The following is a 19,751-nucleotide window of genomic DNA, read 5'->3' as shown; positions in this document are numbered from 1 at the left end:
CAGAGAAAAGGATTTTACGCTAGAAAATTACTTGGAACCCCCAAACATATATATATTTTTAGTAGAGAATAAAATGGTGATTGTTGCAATATTTTATGTCACACGGTATTTGTGCAGCGGTGTTTTAAACGCAACTTTTTGGGAAAAAGACACTTTGATGAATTAAAAAACATGAAAAACTAAAGTTAGCCCATTTTTTTGTATAATATGAAAGATGATGTTACGCCGAGTAAATAGATACCAAACATGCCACGCTTTATAATTGCACGCACTCGTGGAATGGCAACAAACTACCTAAAAATCTCCCTAGGCGTCGCTTAATTTTTTTTTTACGGTTACCAGGTTAGAGTTACAGAGGCTGTCTAGTGCTAGAATTATTGCTCTCGCTCTGATTATCGCGGCAATACCTCACATGTGTGATTTGAACACCATTTGCATATGTGGGTGTGACTTCCGTATGCGTTTTCTTTGCTGCGCGAGCTCGCGGGGACCCGGGGTGATATAATATTTTTTTAACGTTATTAAATTGTGTTTTAAAAAAAAATGTATCACTTTTATTGCTGTCACAAGTATTGTAAACATCCCTTGTGACAGTAATAGGTGGTGACAGGTACCCTTTATGGAGGGATCGGGAGTCTAAAAGACCCTTCACTTCAAAGTATTCAGATTGCCGAAAATGGCTATTCTGAATACTGTATAATTTTTTAAATCCGGTGCTATTGGCAGCCGAGTAAACCGGAAGTGACGTCGCTTCCGTGTTTGCATTCAGGAGACTGGTCACTAGGTGCCAGAAGTACCGGATCGCGGATCGGGTTTCCCGGTAGGACGGGAGGCCCGTTCAGAGCGGCGGGAGTGGGGGGATGTCCCCTCCCCCTCCTCCGGGATAACAACCAAGCGGCTGTTAGCCGCGTCGGTTGATATGCCTGGAAAGCCGATCGCCCGCTCTAAAGAACGGTACCGGGATGATGCCTGCAGCTGCGGGCATCATCCCGGTATAACCTCAGAAACCAGAGGACGCATATATGCATACGCTCGGCGGGAAGGGGATAGGATTAAAAGCCAGTCGACACAGACTCTTAAGTGTTTTCCAAATCGGTGACCGTTGAGATGTGATGTGAATTATCTTTTACATACTTCAGCAGAAATGTATACTACATTTTTTACTAAAATGTATGCAAATTTGGTATTTAGCTTAAAGCAGTATTAAATTCCAAAGCAAACATTTATTATATTGCAGCTTACTAATTCTTAGATGGTATAGCTGTATTAGATTCCTTTTTTTAGGCTTTCTTTTATTTTTATCTGGTGATCCAGACAGCAAGTGTGTTATTTTTTAACAGAAAAGCTATCTTGTAGTTGCAGGACAGAGACAGATCATTTAACACTGGAAGGGGTGCTTAACATGATGATCATGTAAAAGCTATATCTCAAAGGGGAAAAAAGTTTGCCATAACTGATTATAAAATATTTGCTGGAGTTTAGCTTCAATTTGTTACTGTACATAAATCTGCTAGTACATCTAACGCATCCCTCACCTGGACTGACAATGGGAAAGATTAATGGCATTTTTATTATTATTTTTTTTTATTAGTAATGGTGGTGATCTGCGGTATTGCGACAGACAGATCAGAGACTTTTGACACTTTTTTGGGACCATTGCCATTAATACAGCGATCAGTGCTATAAAAATGCACTGATTACTGTGTAAATGTCACTGGCAGGGAAGGGGTTAACACTAGGGGGCGATCAAGGGGTTAATTGTGTGTTCCCTCTGTGTGTTCTAACTGTATGGGGACAGGATTGACTAGGAGAGGAAACATATCGTTTTTCCTACTTAGTAGGCACAAACGATATGGCTCCTCTCCTCTGACAGCACAGGGATTTGCTTGTTTACACATACATATCCCTGTGCTGGCGCTCATGCACACGACCACGCGTGGCCGGCGGCGATCGTGCCCGCCGACCACACGCATCGGTCCCTCGCCCTGCAGCGGCGCGCGCCCTCTGGTGGCTAAAAAAGGATAGGATGTACCTGTATGGAATTTCACCCAGGAGAGCCATTATATCTGCGTGACATGATCGGGAACCGGTTAATAGGAAAGCAGAGGTACTAGCAGGAACACCAGGGATTTCACATAAAGGAAGCAATACAAAGAGAACAGGAGACTTTCTCATACAAGTACATGTTACAACAGCCACATATCAGGAATATGAAGTTTTGGGGTAACAAACGCTTTAAGTCTGCACTGGATTTCTTATCTCATTCATTTTATATTTTTTTGAGGCATGGGTACACTTGGTAATACTGGCATATTTTGCAAGAGAGTGTCACCATTACTCCTAAAAAATATTTGGGGCCTATAGTTCACTAAGCTAGTGCTTCATTTTATTGTTATACTTTAATAGTAAATTTTCAGTGATGTAGATTTTCTAGAAGAACTGTTTAGATCATTCTGTTGCCAGAAAACACAGGTTGCACGGCCTGCAGTTTTCACTATGGCAGCATCATGTATCACATCTAATTAGAATGCTTTTCAGGTTTTAGCTCAGTTGGCTTCTTTTCTGACATGTTTCCCCTTCTAATTCTCTCCCTTTGTTGTGTTGTGAGATTTCCTTTTACGCATTTTGTTTTCACTATGAGTATTTTTACTGTATTGTGTGTAGACCCATAATGTAAGGCTATTTATTCCAAACTATAAATTGGTAACACTGTTTGATGTAGTCTGGGTATTCCACTGGGGACTGAGTTTGATCTTTCTCATTGTGGTTCTTTAAAGCTTCACATTGCAGAACATGCCGCGGGTCACCTGGTGCTGAAATGGTTGTTAAAGCAAGACAAAGACTTAAAAGAACGTGGTAAAGAAGGTAAGATGATGCAGAGCGTTTTACGTGTTATATTGAAAATAAAGAGAGCAAAAAAGTACAGCACACCTATAGCCTTACAGTTGGAGCACACTGTCTTCTATTTTCTCTTCTTCTATTTTTGTTTTTAAAAGAAACTTGTAATGGGATTTGGTTAGTTTTATTTGCTTGTATTATATGTTTACAAGGATACAGCGGGTAAAATTAGCATTGAACACATCACTATTTTTCTTGGAAAATATATTTCTAAAGGTGCTATTGACATGAAATTTTCACCACACGTTGGTAACAATCCATGCAATCCGAACAAAGAAACCAAAACAAATAAGTTCAGAAATTAAGTTAAAGCTGGGTTCCCATTACATTTTTCAATTTTTAAACATATCTGCTTTCATCTCTCGTTGTAAATGTCAATATAGTGTCACTTACTATTTAAAAAAGTTCCGCGAGTTATTCAAAAGGAACACTTTATATTGTTGTCTGCAGAACGTTCTCATTTTGCTTGTGGGCATTGTGAAGCCCACAAGCAATTACTTCCGGGAATAGTGTAAATGACTAGCTGAAAGGGCCGCCCGTCCCGCCCCATTCTCATGCGTCCGCAATAGAACTGCAGCGCCACGCCGTCAAACACTTGGGTTGCCATCACAACGAGCGACGGCAAAAGTGCACGCCGTTATGATGGCAACCCATAAACATCAACAAGCCGGGAGACACAGGGGAAGCGCACGGCATCCTAGGAGCCAAGGGAGCTGACGTCCGGATCCAAGGTGAATAGGAAGGCAGATTTTGTGGGAACGCATAGCAACAGGCATTTTGAGTATTTTTTTTTGTTCAGGTCTAAGCTACAATATAAAGCAAAGTTATATTTTTGATGGAAACTCCACTTTAAGTGTAATGAAATGGAATGACACAGGGAAAAAGTGTTGAATACATGGCATGGAAAGCCAAGACACCAGCTGAAATCTGTCAGTAATTAGAAAGCAATCCTGCCCCTTGTCAATGCCAATTAATATCAGCTGGTTCAGTCTTAACTGATGGCCTATAAAAAGGTACCTCATTACCAAGATGTCACGCAAAAAACATCTCATGATGGGAAAAAAGCAAAGCACTCTCTCAAGACCTTTGCAACCTTATTGTTGCAAAACATACTGATGGCATTGGTGTTACAGAAGGATTTCTAAACTTCTGAATGTCCCAGTGAGCACCGTTGGGACCATAATCCGGAAGTGGAAAGAACATAATTTCACCAAAAAAAATTAGCTGGTGCAATTGTTTCAAAGAAAACAATAAGTAATTCACTTAACCGCCATGGCCTGTATGCACGCTCACCACACAAGGCTCCATTGCTGAAGAAAAAAAAACAGTTCAAGCTGGTTTAAAGTTTGCTGCACAACATTTGGACAAGCCTGTAAAATATTGGGAGAATATATTCTGGAAGAAATTGAACTCTTTGGATGCCATAATACACACCATGTTTGGAGATAAAATGGCACTGCACATCACCCCAAAAACACCCCCATACCAGCAGTGAAGTTTGGAGGTTGGAACGTCATGGTGTAGGGCTGTTTTTCAAACTTCATGTTATTGAAAGAAGGATGAATGTAAAAATTTACCAAGACAGTCTTGATAAAAATCTGCTGCCGAGATGAAACGAGTGTGGACATTTCAGCAAGATAATGATCCCAAACACAAAGCCAAGGAAACTCTCAATTGGTTTCAAAGAAAGAAAATCAAGCTGCTAGAATGGCCCAGCCAATCACCTGACTTGAATCCCATTGAAAGCCTATGAAAAAACGAAACATCAGAGTTCATAGACGAGAACCTTCAAGGTTTGAAGACTGTGTGTAAGAATGGGCCAAAATCACACCCGAGCAATGCATGGGACTAGTTTCTTCATAGAGAAGGCGTCTTGAAGCTGTCATTACCAACAAAGGATTTTGTACGAAGTATTACATTTCAGTTAGTGTTTTTTAATACTTTTTCCCTGTGTCATTCTATTTTATTACAGATAACTTAATTTCTGAACTTATTTGTTTTGGTTTCTTTGTATGACAGAATTACATGAGTTGTTACCGACATGTGCTGGAAATTTTATGTCAGTAGCACCTTTAGAAATATATTTTCATAGAAAAACAGTGATGTGGCAATACTTATTTTACCCGCTGTATATGATAATGATTTTTTTTTTTTTATTATTATTATTATTATTAATTTAACAAATTGGCATTTAATACAGATTATCTTCCATGATATAATATTTGTAGAGCATACTGGGATTTCTAAGAAAGCTCAGCAATTGCTGCTCATTTCCTGTCTTAACCTGGTTGAAACTTAATAGCAAGCCCTAACAGCACAAAAAGAGAAAGAGGGGTTTATTTTGTTGTATGTTAATAGCAGATCAAACTACAGACTTATTGAAAATGCATTAGCAAGGGTGGTAAACGGACTCCATTGTACCACATTCTGGTTCCAGTGATAAATGAGAATATTCATATAAAATTCTTTTTTACCGGCCTAAAAATACATATTTTTTTCAATTGTAATTCTGAACCCAAAGTATGCCTGTGACAAGAAAAATAAAGTGGTTACCATTGCTGATCTTCTAAATACATTATTTGCCTGGCTATTATACTGTCCAAGTTGCATAATTTCTTTCTAAGTCACTGACCTGCTATAGGAACACAATCTGGACAGTCAGAAAAATCAGAAGTTCTTATCTATCTGCTTGTTTCAGGCCAGTGGGCCAGCATGACAGCCTGGCAGCTAGTGTTTTCACAGGGCAAGGTCATCGATGACAGCCTGTGAATTTTTATTGCTATTATTCCATAGTTTGATTTCTTGGTCCCCATTATTCTTCACTTATCACCCATCACTAGGTGCTGGTTTCTTTGAAATATGTAGGTAAATCTGACACCTGGCAGGATAAAGTGAGAAACCTAAAGGAAGTGACTGAGACTTTTAGATAGAGGACTGAGGGCATAAAAGTCAGTGTAAATCAGACATCATATTTGTCTCTTTTTCCTCTGATAAGGGGATTTATAGTTTATAAATCTGGCAGGATTTCATACCACCTAGGTCTTGATCACACTAAATGCTCCATTTTGCTGTCAGTTTAGTTACAGTAAGGTGCAGTGTGATTGCAGCACATTTCAGTAAATTGTTTATTTATTTTTTACTTCACGTTTCTGCTGCTCTGAAGTAAAATATGGTGTCTCTATGTGCACTGCAGTAAATTGCTTCTTGTCTGAATTTTACCTCAGCTCACCACATCATCTGGCTGCGTTGCAGAGTGAATGGGGCATTTAGAAAGCAATAGTTTTTTTATGATCCCTAGTGATAACTGGTGTTCATTCAGTACAGAAAGTCACTGTACTGCGTGAGAACAAGCGCTTAGAAAGCCCTTTTATGTAACAACAGCACTTCTGCCTTGCAGGACTAGATTCCTTGGTTTGATTCTAAATTCTAACAGTGAAAGTGGTCTTCATTTGGGAGAGTTCATTCACTCCAAAATCAAATGTTAAAAGCAAACCCTTTTTAAAGAACTTTCAAAGGACCTTCGTCGTTGTTAGGCCCCAGGTATCCTTGCTCTGGGTACGAGGAATCCTTCGACCGGTCGGGAAATCTCCCAATAAGACATTCACACAAGTATCATTTAGCAAGATTACAATTTATTTCCGCAATTTAGTTGGTTTTATTTGTGAATTTGAGATACACCCTTTGGGATGTATCTCTTCGTGGACCAGCCAATCGGGTTACAATTTCTTACAGTATATTTTTTTATACAAAGTCTGTCCAGTGATACCATATAAGTAAAATATCTTAAAATACAAAATTTGCCTGGAGATATTACTCATCAACAAATAAAACTATTTCCTGACCACCGTCTCACATTATTTCTATAAATGTGTATACAATTGTTAATAAGCTTGTTAATAAAACTTCAAATGTCTGTAAAATATTAGCCAATATTTTACACTTTGAAAAGAATGTTTCACACATTCTGCAGAATGCAAGCTTTAAGTTTCCTGTAATATAAGCAGTATGCCTTTGTTCCTTAAGCGAGAAAAGAATTTGTAATATAAAAGTCTAAGAAGAATTTAAAATGATTGAGTTTAATAGGAAAATAAAGGCCAATACCCCCTTGTTCCTAGACCAGACCACCCAGAACAAAGGGGTAACCCCACTATCAACCGTGTCATTGAATGCCCATGTATGGGCAGGTTTGAATTCTGAGGCAGAATGATTTCAACTGGTATGCTTTTTTGTGTAAAAAAAACAGACTAATTTTGTTTTTTGTACTTTTTTTTTTGTGAGCGGGTTGTTTTTTTTTTTTTTTTTTTTGTCGCTTTTTAAAAAAAAAACAAAGTTGAGGGAATTTTTTTTATTCCTTTGTTAATAATTCTGATTGCTTTGTACCAGAATCACAAAAACTAAAGGCAAGCCTTCTTCTTTTTTTTTTTTTCATTTTGGATAGAGTAAGGTAGGATAGGATTATAACCGCTGTCAATTTTATATTTGCCATCTGTGTCCCATTGGGGAGATTTCCCTTCACTTCCTATCCCGAACCCAAAGCAGGAATTTAGAGGAAATCCCTCCAAAGCAGGGAAATTCCTGGTGTCTCCAGGGTCAGAAGAACTTTTAACCACTTCCTGCCGACGTGGCACATATATGCGGCCTCTTGTGGGTGGGCTTTAACGCCAAGAGGTACATATATGCCACCTTATGTAAACAGTTTTCTGTGCTGAGAGTGCACTCCCAGCACAGTCACCAGCAGGGACTGGAAAGCTCCCAATGCATACTTTACTAACTGATCACATGACAGCCAATCACAGTGGTCACACAACTCGTCTGCCTGCTTTTCGGAACGCTTCACTTCCTGATTCCCTCACCGAGGATGGCGGCGGGGGCAGCCGAGAGCCGTGCGATTGATTGGCTTTGGCTGCCGATATCGCGGGCACCCAGGACATGTAAGTGTCCCTTTATTAAAGGTCAGCAGCTGCAGTATTTGTAGCTGCTGACTTTTAATATATTTTTTTAGGCGGACCTCCACTTTAACAAGATTGGTTGCTTGTTCTGCAGGAAGTAACTAATATTATATTTGAAGTCTTCTGTTTTATGCCATGTATCAGAGGATCTGTAAGTGAAGAAATACACAAGTACTGATCTGCTTTTTTCCCCCCACAGGTTGCTTTGCTAGAACATTAGTAGATTGTGTGGGCCTTAAGAAACTGAGTAGCTGGGCACAAGTGAATAGAGGGGCCATAGTACTTTGCTGGTAAGAAAAAAACAATTGTTTACAAATTCCTATACATTTTATTCTTTCCTTCTGTTTTGCTATTCTTATGTCTGAGGATATGCATAAACTGGTTATACACTTTACAGATGAGTTACACAATTCTCTTTAGATCTACAGAAAACCATAGACTATAGGGCCTACCTTAAACCCAAGTGTAGTCTACCCATCACACCACAAAGAACCAAAAATTATGCATGCAACATTTTCGTCAGCATCTGCCAGTGCATTACTGCGCATGGATGCCAATGGTGTGTTGGGTGTGAATGGACCCTAATAGTCCTTGATTTTTTATCCAATAGGGCAGGTCCTTGTACTGGCTGTTGGTAGATTTGAAAGAACTTATACAGTCATGTTGCCCAGATTTAGAAATCATACTAATAGGAAAAAAATGTACGGTACTATTGCTAAATATATGCAAATACTACCAGACATATTGAACATGAAATCCTATAAAAGGACTGCATATCAATTATTTGATTGAAAGTTGGCAGTTCCTTTATGAATACTATGGTGGTTATCACTGTGTGTAAATAAAGTATCATACTTAAATATGCACCAGCAAGTTTGATTACTGCCTTACTCCCCTAGTATTATAAGAACACCACTGCGAAAAAGTTCTGTGGCTTGTTAGGTGCTACAATTGATAATATATATATATATATATATATATATATAAAATTATTTTTATAGAAATATATTAACATATCAAAATAGAAGGGTTGTGTGCATATCGTAGTTGCTGGAAAATAACGGTTAATTGTAACAGAAATGTACACATACAATACCCCACTAGTCAGAACTTTCCATGCATGAGATGGTTACATCACTTTATCTCAAGCTGATTTTGATGATGGGCTTTGGGTGGGGGTGATATTTGACACAATTCGCAAATCAAGCAATCTGTTTTGTGAGAAAATGTGGACAGCATATCTAAAATTTCAAAAAGTTGTTTACCATTAAATACATATCAGAAAGATTCCTAGGGGACCTACAAATAGGGGTCCAAGGCTTCTGAGACTAAAATTCTAAAAGTGTTATAGTGTATTATACCATGCAGAACAGGTACAATTGGGGATAACTAGTTTTTAAATATACTATATATAAACATTTTAAAGCTGGTACACTTTAATTGAGATATATATAATATTTAAACTATATAACACTTTTATAATAGCAAGTTTATTGTGAGTTTTCACTTGCAGAATTCCCCAAAAATACATAAGACACATGATTCTATCCACCTAATCATTCCATTTGTGGGTTTCAACATTTAACTATGACACTAATCAAGTACTCTATTAAATTGCAACAGTATATAGCCATGTAAAATGTAATGAATTGCTTGTGTATTTGTGGTTGTTTGTTGTGTGTATGTGTCTGAATCTACACACACACATTATATATTTATAATTCATATGCCTGTTCATCAATAGGTTGTTAGAGTATGCACATTTTTCTAGACTGATGTCTGTGTGCTGCTATTCCAGATAAAGGTTATTCTACCTGTACATCAGCTTTTATCATGTGTCATGATCAAGGGCACAAGCCTTGTTAATTCCCTCTTCTTTAGATTGCACCGTTCACCTTTTTCTAATCCTCATTAAGAATGGCTGGCTGGCTTTTTACAAGGCGATTGACTCCTAGGAGAAACCTTTGCAGCTCTGATACTACAGTTAATAAGCCCAGTAGCTTGACTTGAAATGAAGCACATCCTGGTAGGAGTGTAATGGTCGTCGTTCAGTGATTCAGTCAATGTAATCACCTACTCGTCTTATTCCAGTGTATATGGTTTAATAATAGGTCATTAGCTTTGCCTCTATTGGATTTACTTCTTTGTTCCCTGATTACTGCAAATCAATAAACCTGTGCACAGTCACTATCCTTTCTGTTGTTTGATCAGAGAATGTCATTTGAAATTAAGTTGTTTTTGGCAGTTGAATAGAAGGCTTTCCTTTAAAAATAACCTTTTTTTTTCTGCCCTTCGGACTTTCATCTTTTTTTTTTTTTTTTTATTTAAGGGTGAATTTTAATATATTTTTTAAACTATACAGTAAACAAAAACAGTATGTGATCACTCGGCAAAGGATAGGAATAAAATTGGACTATGCTTCATAAGGACATCATGCAGTAGTCTATACAAGCCATGAATTTACAAATCTGCTATTCACTTTGGTGGATAAAATATGGTACAGTTGTTACCCAGAACAATTGCAATAATTGACATGTAATCCAAATTTAAGACCAAAAAAGCTTTTATATTAAACCTAATACAGTGTCTTAACTGTCTACAGTGTTTCTCCATGCATGCATACATAATCTTTAAAGATTGAGCAATGTTGGATTCATTTTTTTTTCTCCAAAGGTGTAGAATTTGTTGTGTCTAGCCAGGGGGACCAGAGTTTCTTAAATTTGTTTGGGCAGCCACAGTTTTAATTTGTTAGTTTTGTAAAGTGGGAGTGCTTTGTTGACTAGCCTTATCCAACAGTTAGGTGCTGGAGTGTCAGAGGATTTCCAACTAATAACTTGAAGATAAGCGAAGAAGGAATTTTAGCCCAGTTAGTCATATCATAGTCTTCAAATAAACCCAGCAAGCACCAAACAGAATTGTGGATATTGGGTGGAGCCAAGAGGGTAGCATTACAATTGGTTATCTTAGAACAAAAAGTATGTATTTAACAAGTTTCAGACATTAGGCACGCTACATAAACCCCTTAAAAAACTCATCAAAGTACACAGGATATATGTAGCACGCCCTGTCCATCACCCACTGCTTTTGCTTATTTAACGTTTTTTACCAGAAATTGTCAGCTGTCAAAATGACAGGCGGGACTTGCTGAGTAACACTGTTTGTAAACCCTGTTTAGAAGTGTGATTCAGAGATGCAAATTAACATCAGTTAACGCAAACTTAAAGTGGAGGTTCACCCAAAAAATAAATTTTTAACATTACATTCAGCCGAGTTGTCCTAATGACAATCGGCTGTTTTTTTTCCCCCCGTACATACAGTAGTTTCACCGCCGCTTCCGGGTATGTCTTCTGCGGGACTGGGCGTTCCTATCTGATTGACAGGCTTCCAACCGTCGCATAGTACGCGTCACAAGTTGCCGAAAGAAGCCGAACGTCGGTGCGCAGGCGTATAGAGCCGCACCGACGTTCGGCTTCTTTCGGCAACTCGTGGTGCGTCGTATCTTTAGTTTGAATCCTCAAACCAAGATACGACGGCATCTGGGTTAGATCCGACAGGCGTACGCCTTCGGATCTTAGATGCAATACTTCGGTGTCCGCTGGGTGGAGTTTGCGTCGTTTTCCGTGTCGGGTATGCAAATTGGCTATTTCCGACGATCCATGAACGTACGAGCGGCCGTCGCATTCTTTTACGTCGTCTCTAGTCGGCTTTTTCCGGCGTATAGTTAAAGCTGGTGTTTTGCGGCGTATAGTTAGACTTGCCATGTTAAGTATGGGCGTCGTTCCCGCGTTTAATTTGAATTTTTTTTTTTTTTGCGCAAGTCCGTGAATCGGGAAGGACGTAATTCACGTCTATGTTAAAAAAAATTACGTCCTAGCGACGTCATTTAGCGTAATGCACGGCGGGAAAATTCGGGATGGCGCATACGCAGTTCATTCGGCGCGGGGACGCGCTTCATTTAAATGAAACGCGCCCCCTAATCGCCAATTTGAATTCCGCCGCCAGAGATGGACTACGCCGCCGTAACTTATGGCGCGAAATCTTTAAGGATTCAAACTAAAGCCAGGTAAGGTACGGTGGCGTAGCGTATCTCTGATACGCTGCGCGGGTGCAGATCTCTGTGGATCTGCCCCTTAGTCTTTAAATGGTTAAACTGAGAACTTCTACACACTGAGTTTAGTTAATTTACAAGTAGCAACATTGTATTCTTTTAAATATTTTTGTCTATAGCTTGCATAGAAAAACATATATATATTTTGCAGGACAATATCGGCAAAATACATTTTTGTTTGTCCTTAAAGAAAGAAAAAAAAACTATTTGTATTACTTTGTTATCCTAAGTAATGGCAAAGTTATCACTGTAAAAAACAGGCCCATAGCTGATGGTAAATGGTAAAATTTCTCTGCATCATACGGAGTATAAAGGTTTGAGAGCTGAAGTGGTTAAATAGACACTACTAAATTCGGCAAGGCTTTCTCATTGGCAGAGAAATGAACGCATTTGTTTCTAAATTTAATTTGAAAGGCAGAACAATTTTGAAATTATACCATTGGTCAGTGATAAAAATACAGATTAACAATCATTCCAGTGTTCCTGTATAACAGAAATAAAATTATATTATTTTCATAAGTGTGATACATTAATGGTTCATTTGATCTATGTATTAGGATGTATTTTTTTTATCTACATATAGTCCTATTTCCTCTTGTTTTAGCCTTCTTCAGAGTTCAGATGAGGAAGTTGCTGCTGAAGTGAAAAATGGACTCAAAGGCCTTGTGGGTAAAGCAGAAGACAATAAGAACTCAAAAGCAATCAAGTCGCTGACAGAAATCTTAAATTCTCCCTAGATTTGGTACTTCTTTCTGCTGTTTAACTGATTAATTGCCTGTGTAAAAGCTGTACACATAATATGCTAATGTCTATGAATAGAACTGCCAAAAAGTTTTATATTTATAATTAAAAACCTTCCTTTACCTTTTATGGTTTGGTGTTTCTTATATCAATATGTGTTTTTTTAGCCTGCATTAACATGTTACTAGTGGTGGAAGATCATAAAATTCATCCATTTGAAAAACTTGGAATTAGACTTGTGTATGAACTATTCACTTGTGGGCAAGAAGTACCGGTTTAAGACCCCTTTCACACTGAGGCATTTTACAGACGTTTTGTGCTAAAAATAGCACCTGAAAAGCGTCTGTAAACTGACTCTTCTGCAGCCCGAGTGCTTTCACACTTGAGTGGTGCGCTTGCAGGACAGGAAAAAAAAGTGATTGGTGGTGATCGGGGACTGATCCTGCTAGCACTACATTTTTGGGGACACTAGTATAGTTCTGATCGTGATCAAGCTACTGATCCATAGAGACACTATACTCGTAATGGCTGTGATTAACGACTTATAGTGTGGTGGACAATCTGGCGCTGACACTGGCTGGGAAGGACACTAACTGACACTGGTGTCGCTAGTACAAGGGGCACTGGCTGAGTGACAGGTGAACAAGATAAAACAAGGGGTTAACTGTGTCTAACAAGCATATGTGCGCTACTTGTATTCACTGATCTGGCTGGGTTTCTCACCTTGCTTTCAGTTATGAATGACAGGTCCAGCCAGATCCTATGTATACAAACACGTAGATCTGTGCTGTGATTGGCCACAGCCGATCAGCAGGTATACAGTCAAAACAATTGCCTGTAACCTGCTGACAAACTTGTGCCGTGTCCAATCACAGCACAGGGGGTACGCACATGCACGCCTCTAAACCAGGAAGTACATTGCGACATACGGGTATGTTGTGGTGTCTGGCCTTGCTGCCCACTAGCAGTAAATGTACCGTTAGTGGGTGACAGGTGGTTATAAACTAAATCAAGAATGGCAGTTTTTGATATTTCTGTCCTTACGAGTGGTCTCTTGAGAAAAAGCACACCTCAATGCTGCATTTGGTAAAGTAACATGAAAAACCACTGAATGTACTGCTAAGCACATTTCCTTTACTGCCAGCTCACAATAATGTCCTTTAAAGCCAGTTAAGGAATGATACATTAAACACAGTTTGCACACAGGGCAGCACAGTGGTGCAGTGAGTAGCACTTTCGCCTAGCAGCAAAAGGGTCACTGGTTCGAATCCCGACCACGACACCATCTGCTTGGAGTTTGCATGTTCTCCCTGTGCCTGCGTGGGTTTCCTCCGGGTACTCCGGTTTCCTCCCACACTCACAAAGACATGCTGGTAGGTAAATTGGATCCTGTCCAAAAAAAATTGGCCCAGTATATATATGTATGTATGTATATCTGTGTGTATGACTGTGTGTCCCAAGCGTGTCGAGATTCTACGGGGTAAAATGACCGCACCAGCCAAGCAGACACTGGCTGGAAAAAGCGCCCAGAGGCGATTCAGTTCGCATGTGTAGCGCTATACAAGTCATTCATTCATTCATTCACACTACACACACTGTCTGCATTTGGAAATTCTGTCTTCTGTGTCTCCAATATATTGCTTTCCATTAAATTGCAGTGTAAAATACACAATACTGTAATAAAAAAAAAAGAAAGCCATCTAAAGCATGACAGCTTAGTATACAAATTTAAAACCTGTTAAATCAGAATTTATTGGTTCAGAAGATATGCAATCATAGTAAATCATTAACACTGCTCAAATAGAAACATTACGCAAATAATCGATCATTTAAACTCTGGGATGTAATTGAGACATCGGCCACATTGAAATTTGGTGAACTAAATGGCTCTATTTGCATAAATACTACCACAGTCAACAGAATGTAGCATATGCAATGTATATATTTAAAGCAGATGTTGCATATCTGTTTTTCTTTATTCTCTGAGAATGGAAGTGTAAAGCTGCATACATGCGCAGTATATTTCTGTTAACAAGAAAGATTTAGAATTCGGCTAAGATACGACTGACGTAAGTCTCTTACGTCGTCGTATCCTATTTGCATATTTACTCTGGCCGCTAGGTGGTGCTTCCGGAGATTTACACGTAGAATATGTAAATTAGGTAGATACGTCCGCCCGGCGCATTTTTTTTACGTCGTTTACGTAAGGCTTTTTCCGGCGTAAAGTTACCCCTGCTATTCGAGGCGTAGCCAATGTTAAGTATGGACGTCGGGCCAACGTCGAATTTTACGTTGTTTGCGGAAGTCGTCCGTGAATGGGGCTGGGCGTAAGTTACGTTCACGTCGAAACCAATGAGGCTTTGCAGCATAATTTGGAGCATGCGTACTGGGATACGTCCCCGGACGGCGCATGCGCCGTTAGTAAAAAACTTTATTTACGTGGGGTCACCATTCATTATCATACAACACGCCCACTGCCTGGATAATTTGTATTACGCGGGCTTACGCCGGACTACATACGATACACTGCCGTAACATAGGGCGCAGGTTCTTTCTGAATACAGAACCTGCCTCACTAAGTTACGGCGGCATAGCGTATCTGAGATACGCTACGCTACGCCCGCACAAAGTTACGCCGGGCGTTCTGAATCCGGGCCGATGTGTTTGCCTGTATAGGCTTGCTGGAAAGGAATCTACACCTAAGGACCTGCAGTGCCACTGTCTTCCTTAACCGTTTCATGACTTCTACACCTCTCCTATTGCTTTTTCTTTTTTCTATTAAAGCGGAGTTCCAGTCCCCCAAATACTTATTTAAAAAAAAATTAAATGCCCCTCTGTACTTGTCTAAACATATATAGCAGGGGTAATGATTTAAAATTCATAGAGGTCCTGTCGGCAAAGTTATCTTCCAGCAGAGAACATCATGTCGTTACCCGTGGCGCCTTTTCGCATGTGCTAAACCGCATGTTGCTGCCGCATTATTTTGGAGAAGACCTTTCTCCGTGTTTTTTGTGGGTAGTGCAGCCTATTAAAATGGGCTAACCTACCCACGACGTGTATACCTAATGCACATGTACAGATCTGAACCCATTCTTACATCAGCATCCTCAGTCCCCAGTGCACATTAGAGTTTTCTCCCTCTTGATGACTGTCCTCGGGTCCTCCTTTATATCACCTCCCTCCAAAGTAATGTTCTCTTACTTCCTTGACACCAACCCCCCGCCAGTACTGTCCTTTGCCCCTATTTATATTACTATCCTCAGCCCCCTTCACATTACTGCCTGATTGCCCCCACATTACATTTCTCAGCTCCCCCACATCACAGTCCTCATCCTCCCCCAATTTAATGTCCTCAGCCCCCCACTGTAATGTCCACATCTCCCCTGTGACAGACTCGGACCCTCTTATGTCTAAAATCATCCTATGTCCACTAGAGGCATAGGATGACTGAGGAATGATATCTTGGACTACCTGAGATGGGATTATTATGTACTTATTATCCACAATATATTCCAGGATATCTGTAAAGAACTATTTACTGTTTGTTGATTCTGAACTCAACGGGAGACTCATTCATAATGTTGGGACACATACTGTAAGATGCTAATGCCATCCCCTCCAGCCATCTCTCTGTTCTCTGTGCTAATTGACCCTGCTATTGTGTGAAAATGTCCTGTGTTTACACTTATGATAATGTGTATTGTATAGCAGGTTGAGCGAAGAGACGGGACATCTACCTTCAGAGGTCATGTCTCAGAGTCGCCGAGTCTGGGTAAATGATTAGTTAATTTTCCCCGGTGGGGTTTTTAGGCAGCTCAAATGAAGAGTTGAAATGCAATATGTAAAAAAGGTTTATTTGGGATTGTCACATACAACACAAGGGGGAATGGGGAGTATAAATAAGATACGAGTTGCGGTATTACAAAGGAATTTAAAATTCCATATTGGATTTACAGCACACAACAGGTTAATATACAGCTGGATATAGTAAACATTGCATGTATAAAAATTAGATCCTAACGCGTTTCGACCATAAAGGTCTTCTTCAGAGGTTTTTGGTTGTGGCTGAAAAGAAATTTACAGAGGATTATTTAATAATATTAAGTATTTTTTGTCGAGTAACCACCCACCCTACCCTAGGCCCTATCTGTGTAGAGGCACTTTTTAAAAAAGAAAAAGGGGAGGGGGAGAAAGAAACAAAATACAATGTATAGATAGTATAGAAGAGATTAGTTAAAATCGATCATTACCAAGTAGAAGAATACGGAACAGTCCAGGTGAATCTTTGTAGTCGCAACCAAGGAGGTCCAGCTGGTTCCCCGGAGAACATTCCAATCTCAGAGTGCTCCCACACGGGCGTCCCAAAAGTGCTGGGTGATCATGTGTGACTCTACAACAGGTCACCTGATCTAGGGCGACGCCCAACGAGGTGGTAGGCAGGGAGGGATCACATGGGGGTAGTTAATGGCCTGCAGTAAAATAATTGAGGGGCAGTGTTCAATTGGGGTTTATTGCGGTTTATATGTATGTATATATGCATAAAACACGCCTATAAATTAATTAATTAATTAGGATGCCATAACTTGCCAGCCCTAACAAAAATTTTAATGTTAATTAAAAATTGAATTTAATTTATTCATTTTAGTATTGGAGTTACCACTTTGAGAAGGTTACCAATCATACACTAGGGCAGGGGAAAGGTGAGATGAGTGTGGAGGGGTGGGGAAGTGACATGGGAATGAGTGAGACAGGGATGGGAATGCAAAGACATTAAGGTGGACGGGAAAGTGAAATGAGGGGCAGAGGGTGGATGCACTCTTAGATTGGAACGTTCTCTAGGGAACCAGCTGGACCTCCTTGGTTGCGACTACGAAGATTCACCTGGACTGTTCTGTATTCTTCTACTTGGTAATGATCGATTTTAACTATTTTTATACATGCAATGTTTACTGTATCCAGCTGTATATTAACCTGTTTTCTGCTGTAAATCCAATATGGAATTTTAAATGTCCTTTGTAATACCGCAACTCATATCTTATTTATACTCCCCATTCCCCCTTGTGTTGTATATGACAATCCCAAATAAACCTTTTTTACATATTGCATTTCAACTCTTCATTTGAGCTGCGTAAAAACCCCACCGGGGAAAAACTCTCTTTCGCCATTTCAAGGGTGAGCGGCAATTTCTCTCTACCACACGTGTTTTGTCCCTTTTGCAATGATTAGTTAATTAGCTCATCTTAACTTATGTTCTGGTTTCCTCCTCTTTAAACTGTATATAAGGTTGCATTCTTGATTAGCACACAAACAAGTCTCGTCGTGTGTTGAGAGCAGCTGGAATATCCAATATCTATATCCAGACTGATAGGAAGCGGTATATGACGGAAGCACTCAAGCGGAGTGTGGGACATTCCGTTACATCCCCCATACATCACAGTCCACTCAGCCCCTCCACCCTGATGTCCTCAGCCCACCACACATCACAGCCCTCAACAACTCCACTTTAACCACTTCCCGACCGCCGCATGTAGATATACGTCGGCAGAATGGCACGTACAGGCACATTGGCGTACCTGTACGTCCCTGCCTAGACGGGGGTCGGGGGTCCGATCGGGACCCCCCCCCCCGCTACATGCGGCGGTCGGATTCCCGGGCGGCTATTCGTTTATAGCCGCTCCGTCGCGATCGCTCCCCGGAGCTGAAGAACGGGGAGAGCCGTATGTAAACACGGCTTCCCCGTGCTTCATTGTGGCTCTGAATCGATCGAGTGATCCCTTTTATAGGGAGACTCGATCGATGACGTCACACTTACAGCCACACCCCCCCTACAGTTGTAAACACACACTAGGTGAACCCCAACTCCTACAGCGCCCCCTGTGGTTAACTCCCAAACTGCAACTGTCATTTTCACAATAAACAATGCAATTTAAATGCATTTTTTGCTGTGAAAATGACAATGGTCCCAAAAATGTGTCAAAATTGTCCGAAGTGTCCGCCATAATGTCGCAGTCACGAAAAAAACGCTGATCGCCAACATTAGTAGTAAAAAAAAAAATTAATAAAAATGCAATAAAACTATCCCCTATTTTGTAAACGCTATAAATTTTGCGCAAACCAATCGATAAACGCTTATTGCGATTTTTTTTTACCAAAAATAGGTAGAAGAATACGTATCGGCCTAAACTGAGGATTTTTTTTTTTTTATATATGTTTTTGGGGGATATATATTATAGCAAAAAGTAAAAAATATTGCATTTTTTTCAAAATTGTCGCTCTATTTTTGTTTATAGCGCAAAAAATAAAAACCGCAGAGGTGATCAAATACCACCAAAAGAAAGCTCTATTTGTGGGCAATTTTGTTTGGGAGCCACGTCGCACGACCGCACAATTGTCTGTTAAAGTGACGCAGTGCCGAATTGTAAAAACCCCTTGGGTCATGTAGCAGCATATTGGTCCATGGTTAATGTCCTGAGCGAGTCAGCACACACTTTCCTCTGTAACTTCACCACCTCCCTCACTTACCTTGCACAGCCCGAAGATCGGAGGGAGGCACGGCATGTCTTGAATGGAGGGTGGGCGTTGCAAGATGGTGATTGGTTGCCAAGACTGCCCTTCATCCTAGCAGCCAATCATCTGCTTGTTAACCTCCGGCAGCTCCGCGCCTCCATCCAGAACTGTCCCACCTCCCGCTGTCGGCTCTGTGTGAGAATTACAGAGATGGCAGGGGGAAGAAAACGCTGATAAAAAGCAGTACCACGACGGGCCGCATAGGAGAGTGAGGCGGTCCACATTTGGCCCGTGGTCCGCCATTTAGTGATGCACGATATGATATACAGCAACATTTAGAACATGTCATATTTGTGGTCATTGTAGGTTATGTTAAAATATATAATTACGAAGCAAATCTCGGAATCAGGCAAATATTGTGTTCGATGTGGGCTGCTGAAGGCCTCTTCTCTTCATTTCTACCCAGCATGCACCTCCCGGTCTGATGCCTGCGCAGGATTGCCACTGCACGGCGCTCTCTCTTGAAATAACGCAAGATTTCGTCACTA

The 19,751-nt window shown here is 40.2% G+C and overlaps 1 protein-coding gene across 1 annotated transcript in view; it reads left to right on the top strand.

Moving 5' to 3' along the window:
• Positions 1-12,825, top strand: part of PUM3 (pumilio RNA binding family member 3) — a 104,403-nt gene extending 91,578 nt beyond the window's left edge. Inside the window, exons 16-18 of the mRNA XM_040357323.1 lie at positions 2,778-2,865; positions 8,047-8,137; positions 12,560-12,825. Coding sequence (XP_040213257.1) covers positions 2,778-2,865; positions 8,047-8,137; positions 12,560-12,692 — 312 coding nt within the window. The 3' untranslated portion in view covers positions 12,693-12,825. The remainder of the gene's footprint in view (positions 1-2,777; positions 2,866-8,046; positions 8,138-12,559) is intronic.
• The last annotated feature ends 6,926 nt before the right edge of the window (positions 12,826-19,751 follow it).

Source organism: Rana temporaria, chromosome 1, assembly GCF_905171775.1.
Source record: "Rana temporaria chromosome 1, aRanTem1.1, whole genome shotgun sequence".
In the NCBI taxonomy this organism is placed as follows: Eukaryota; Metazoa; Chordata; class Amphibia; order Anura; family Ranidae; genus Rana; species Rana temporaria.
Note: the sequence above shows the minus strand (reverse complement) of the source record. Positions and strands in the feature narration are given on the sequence as shown.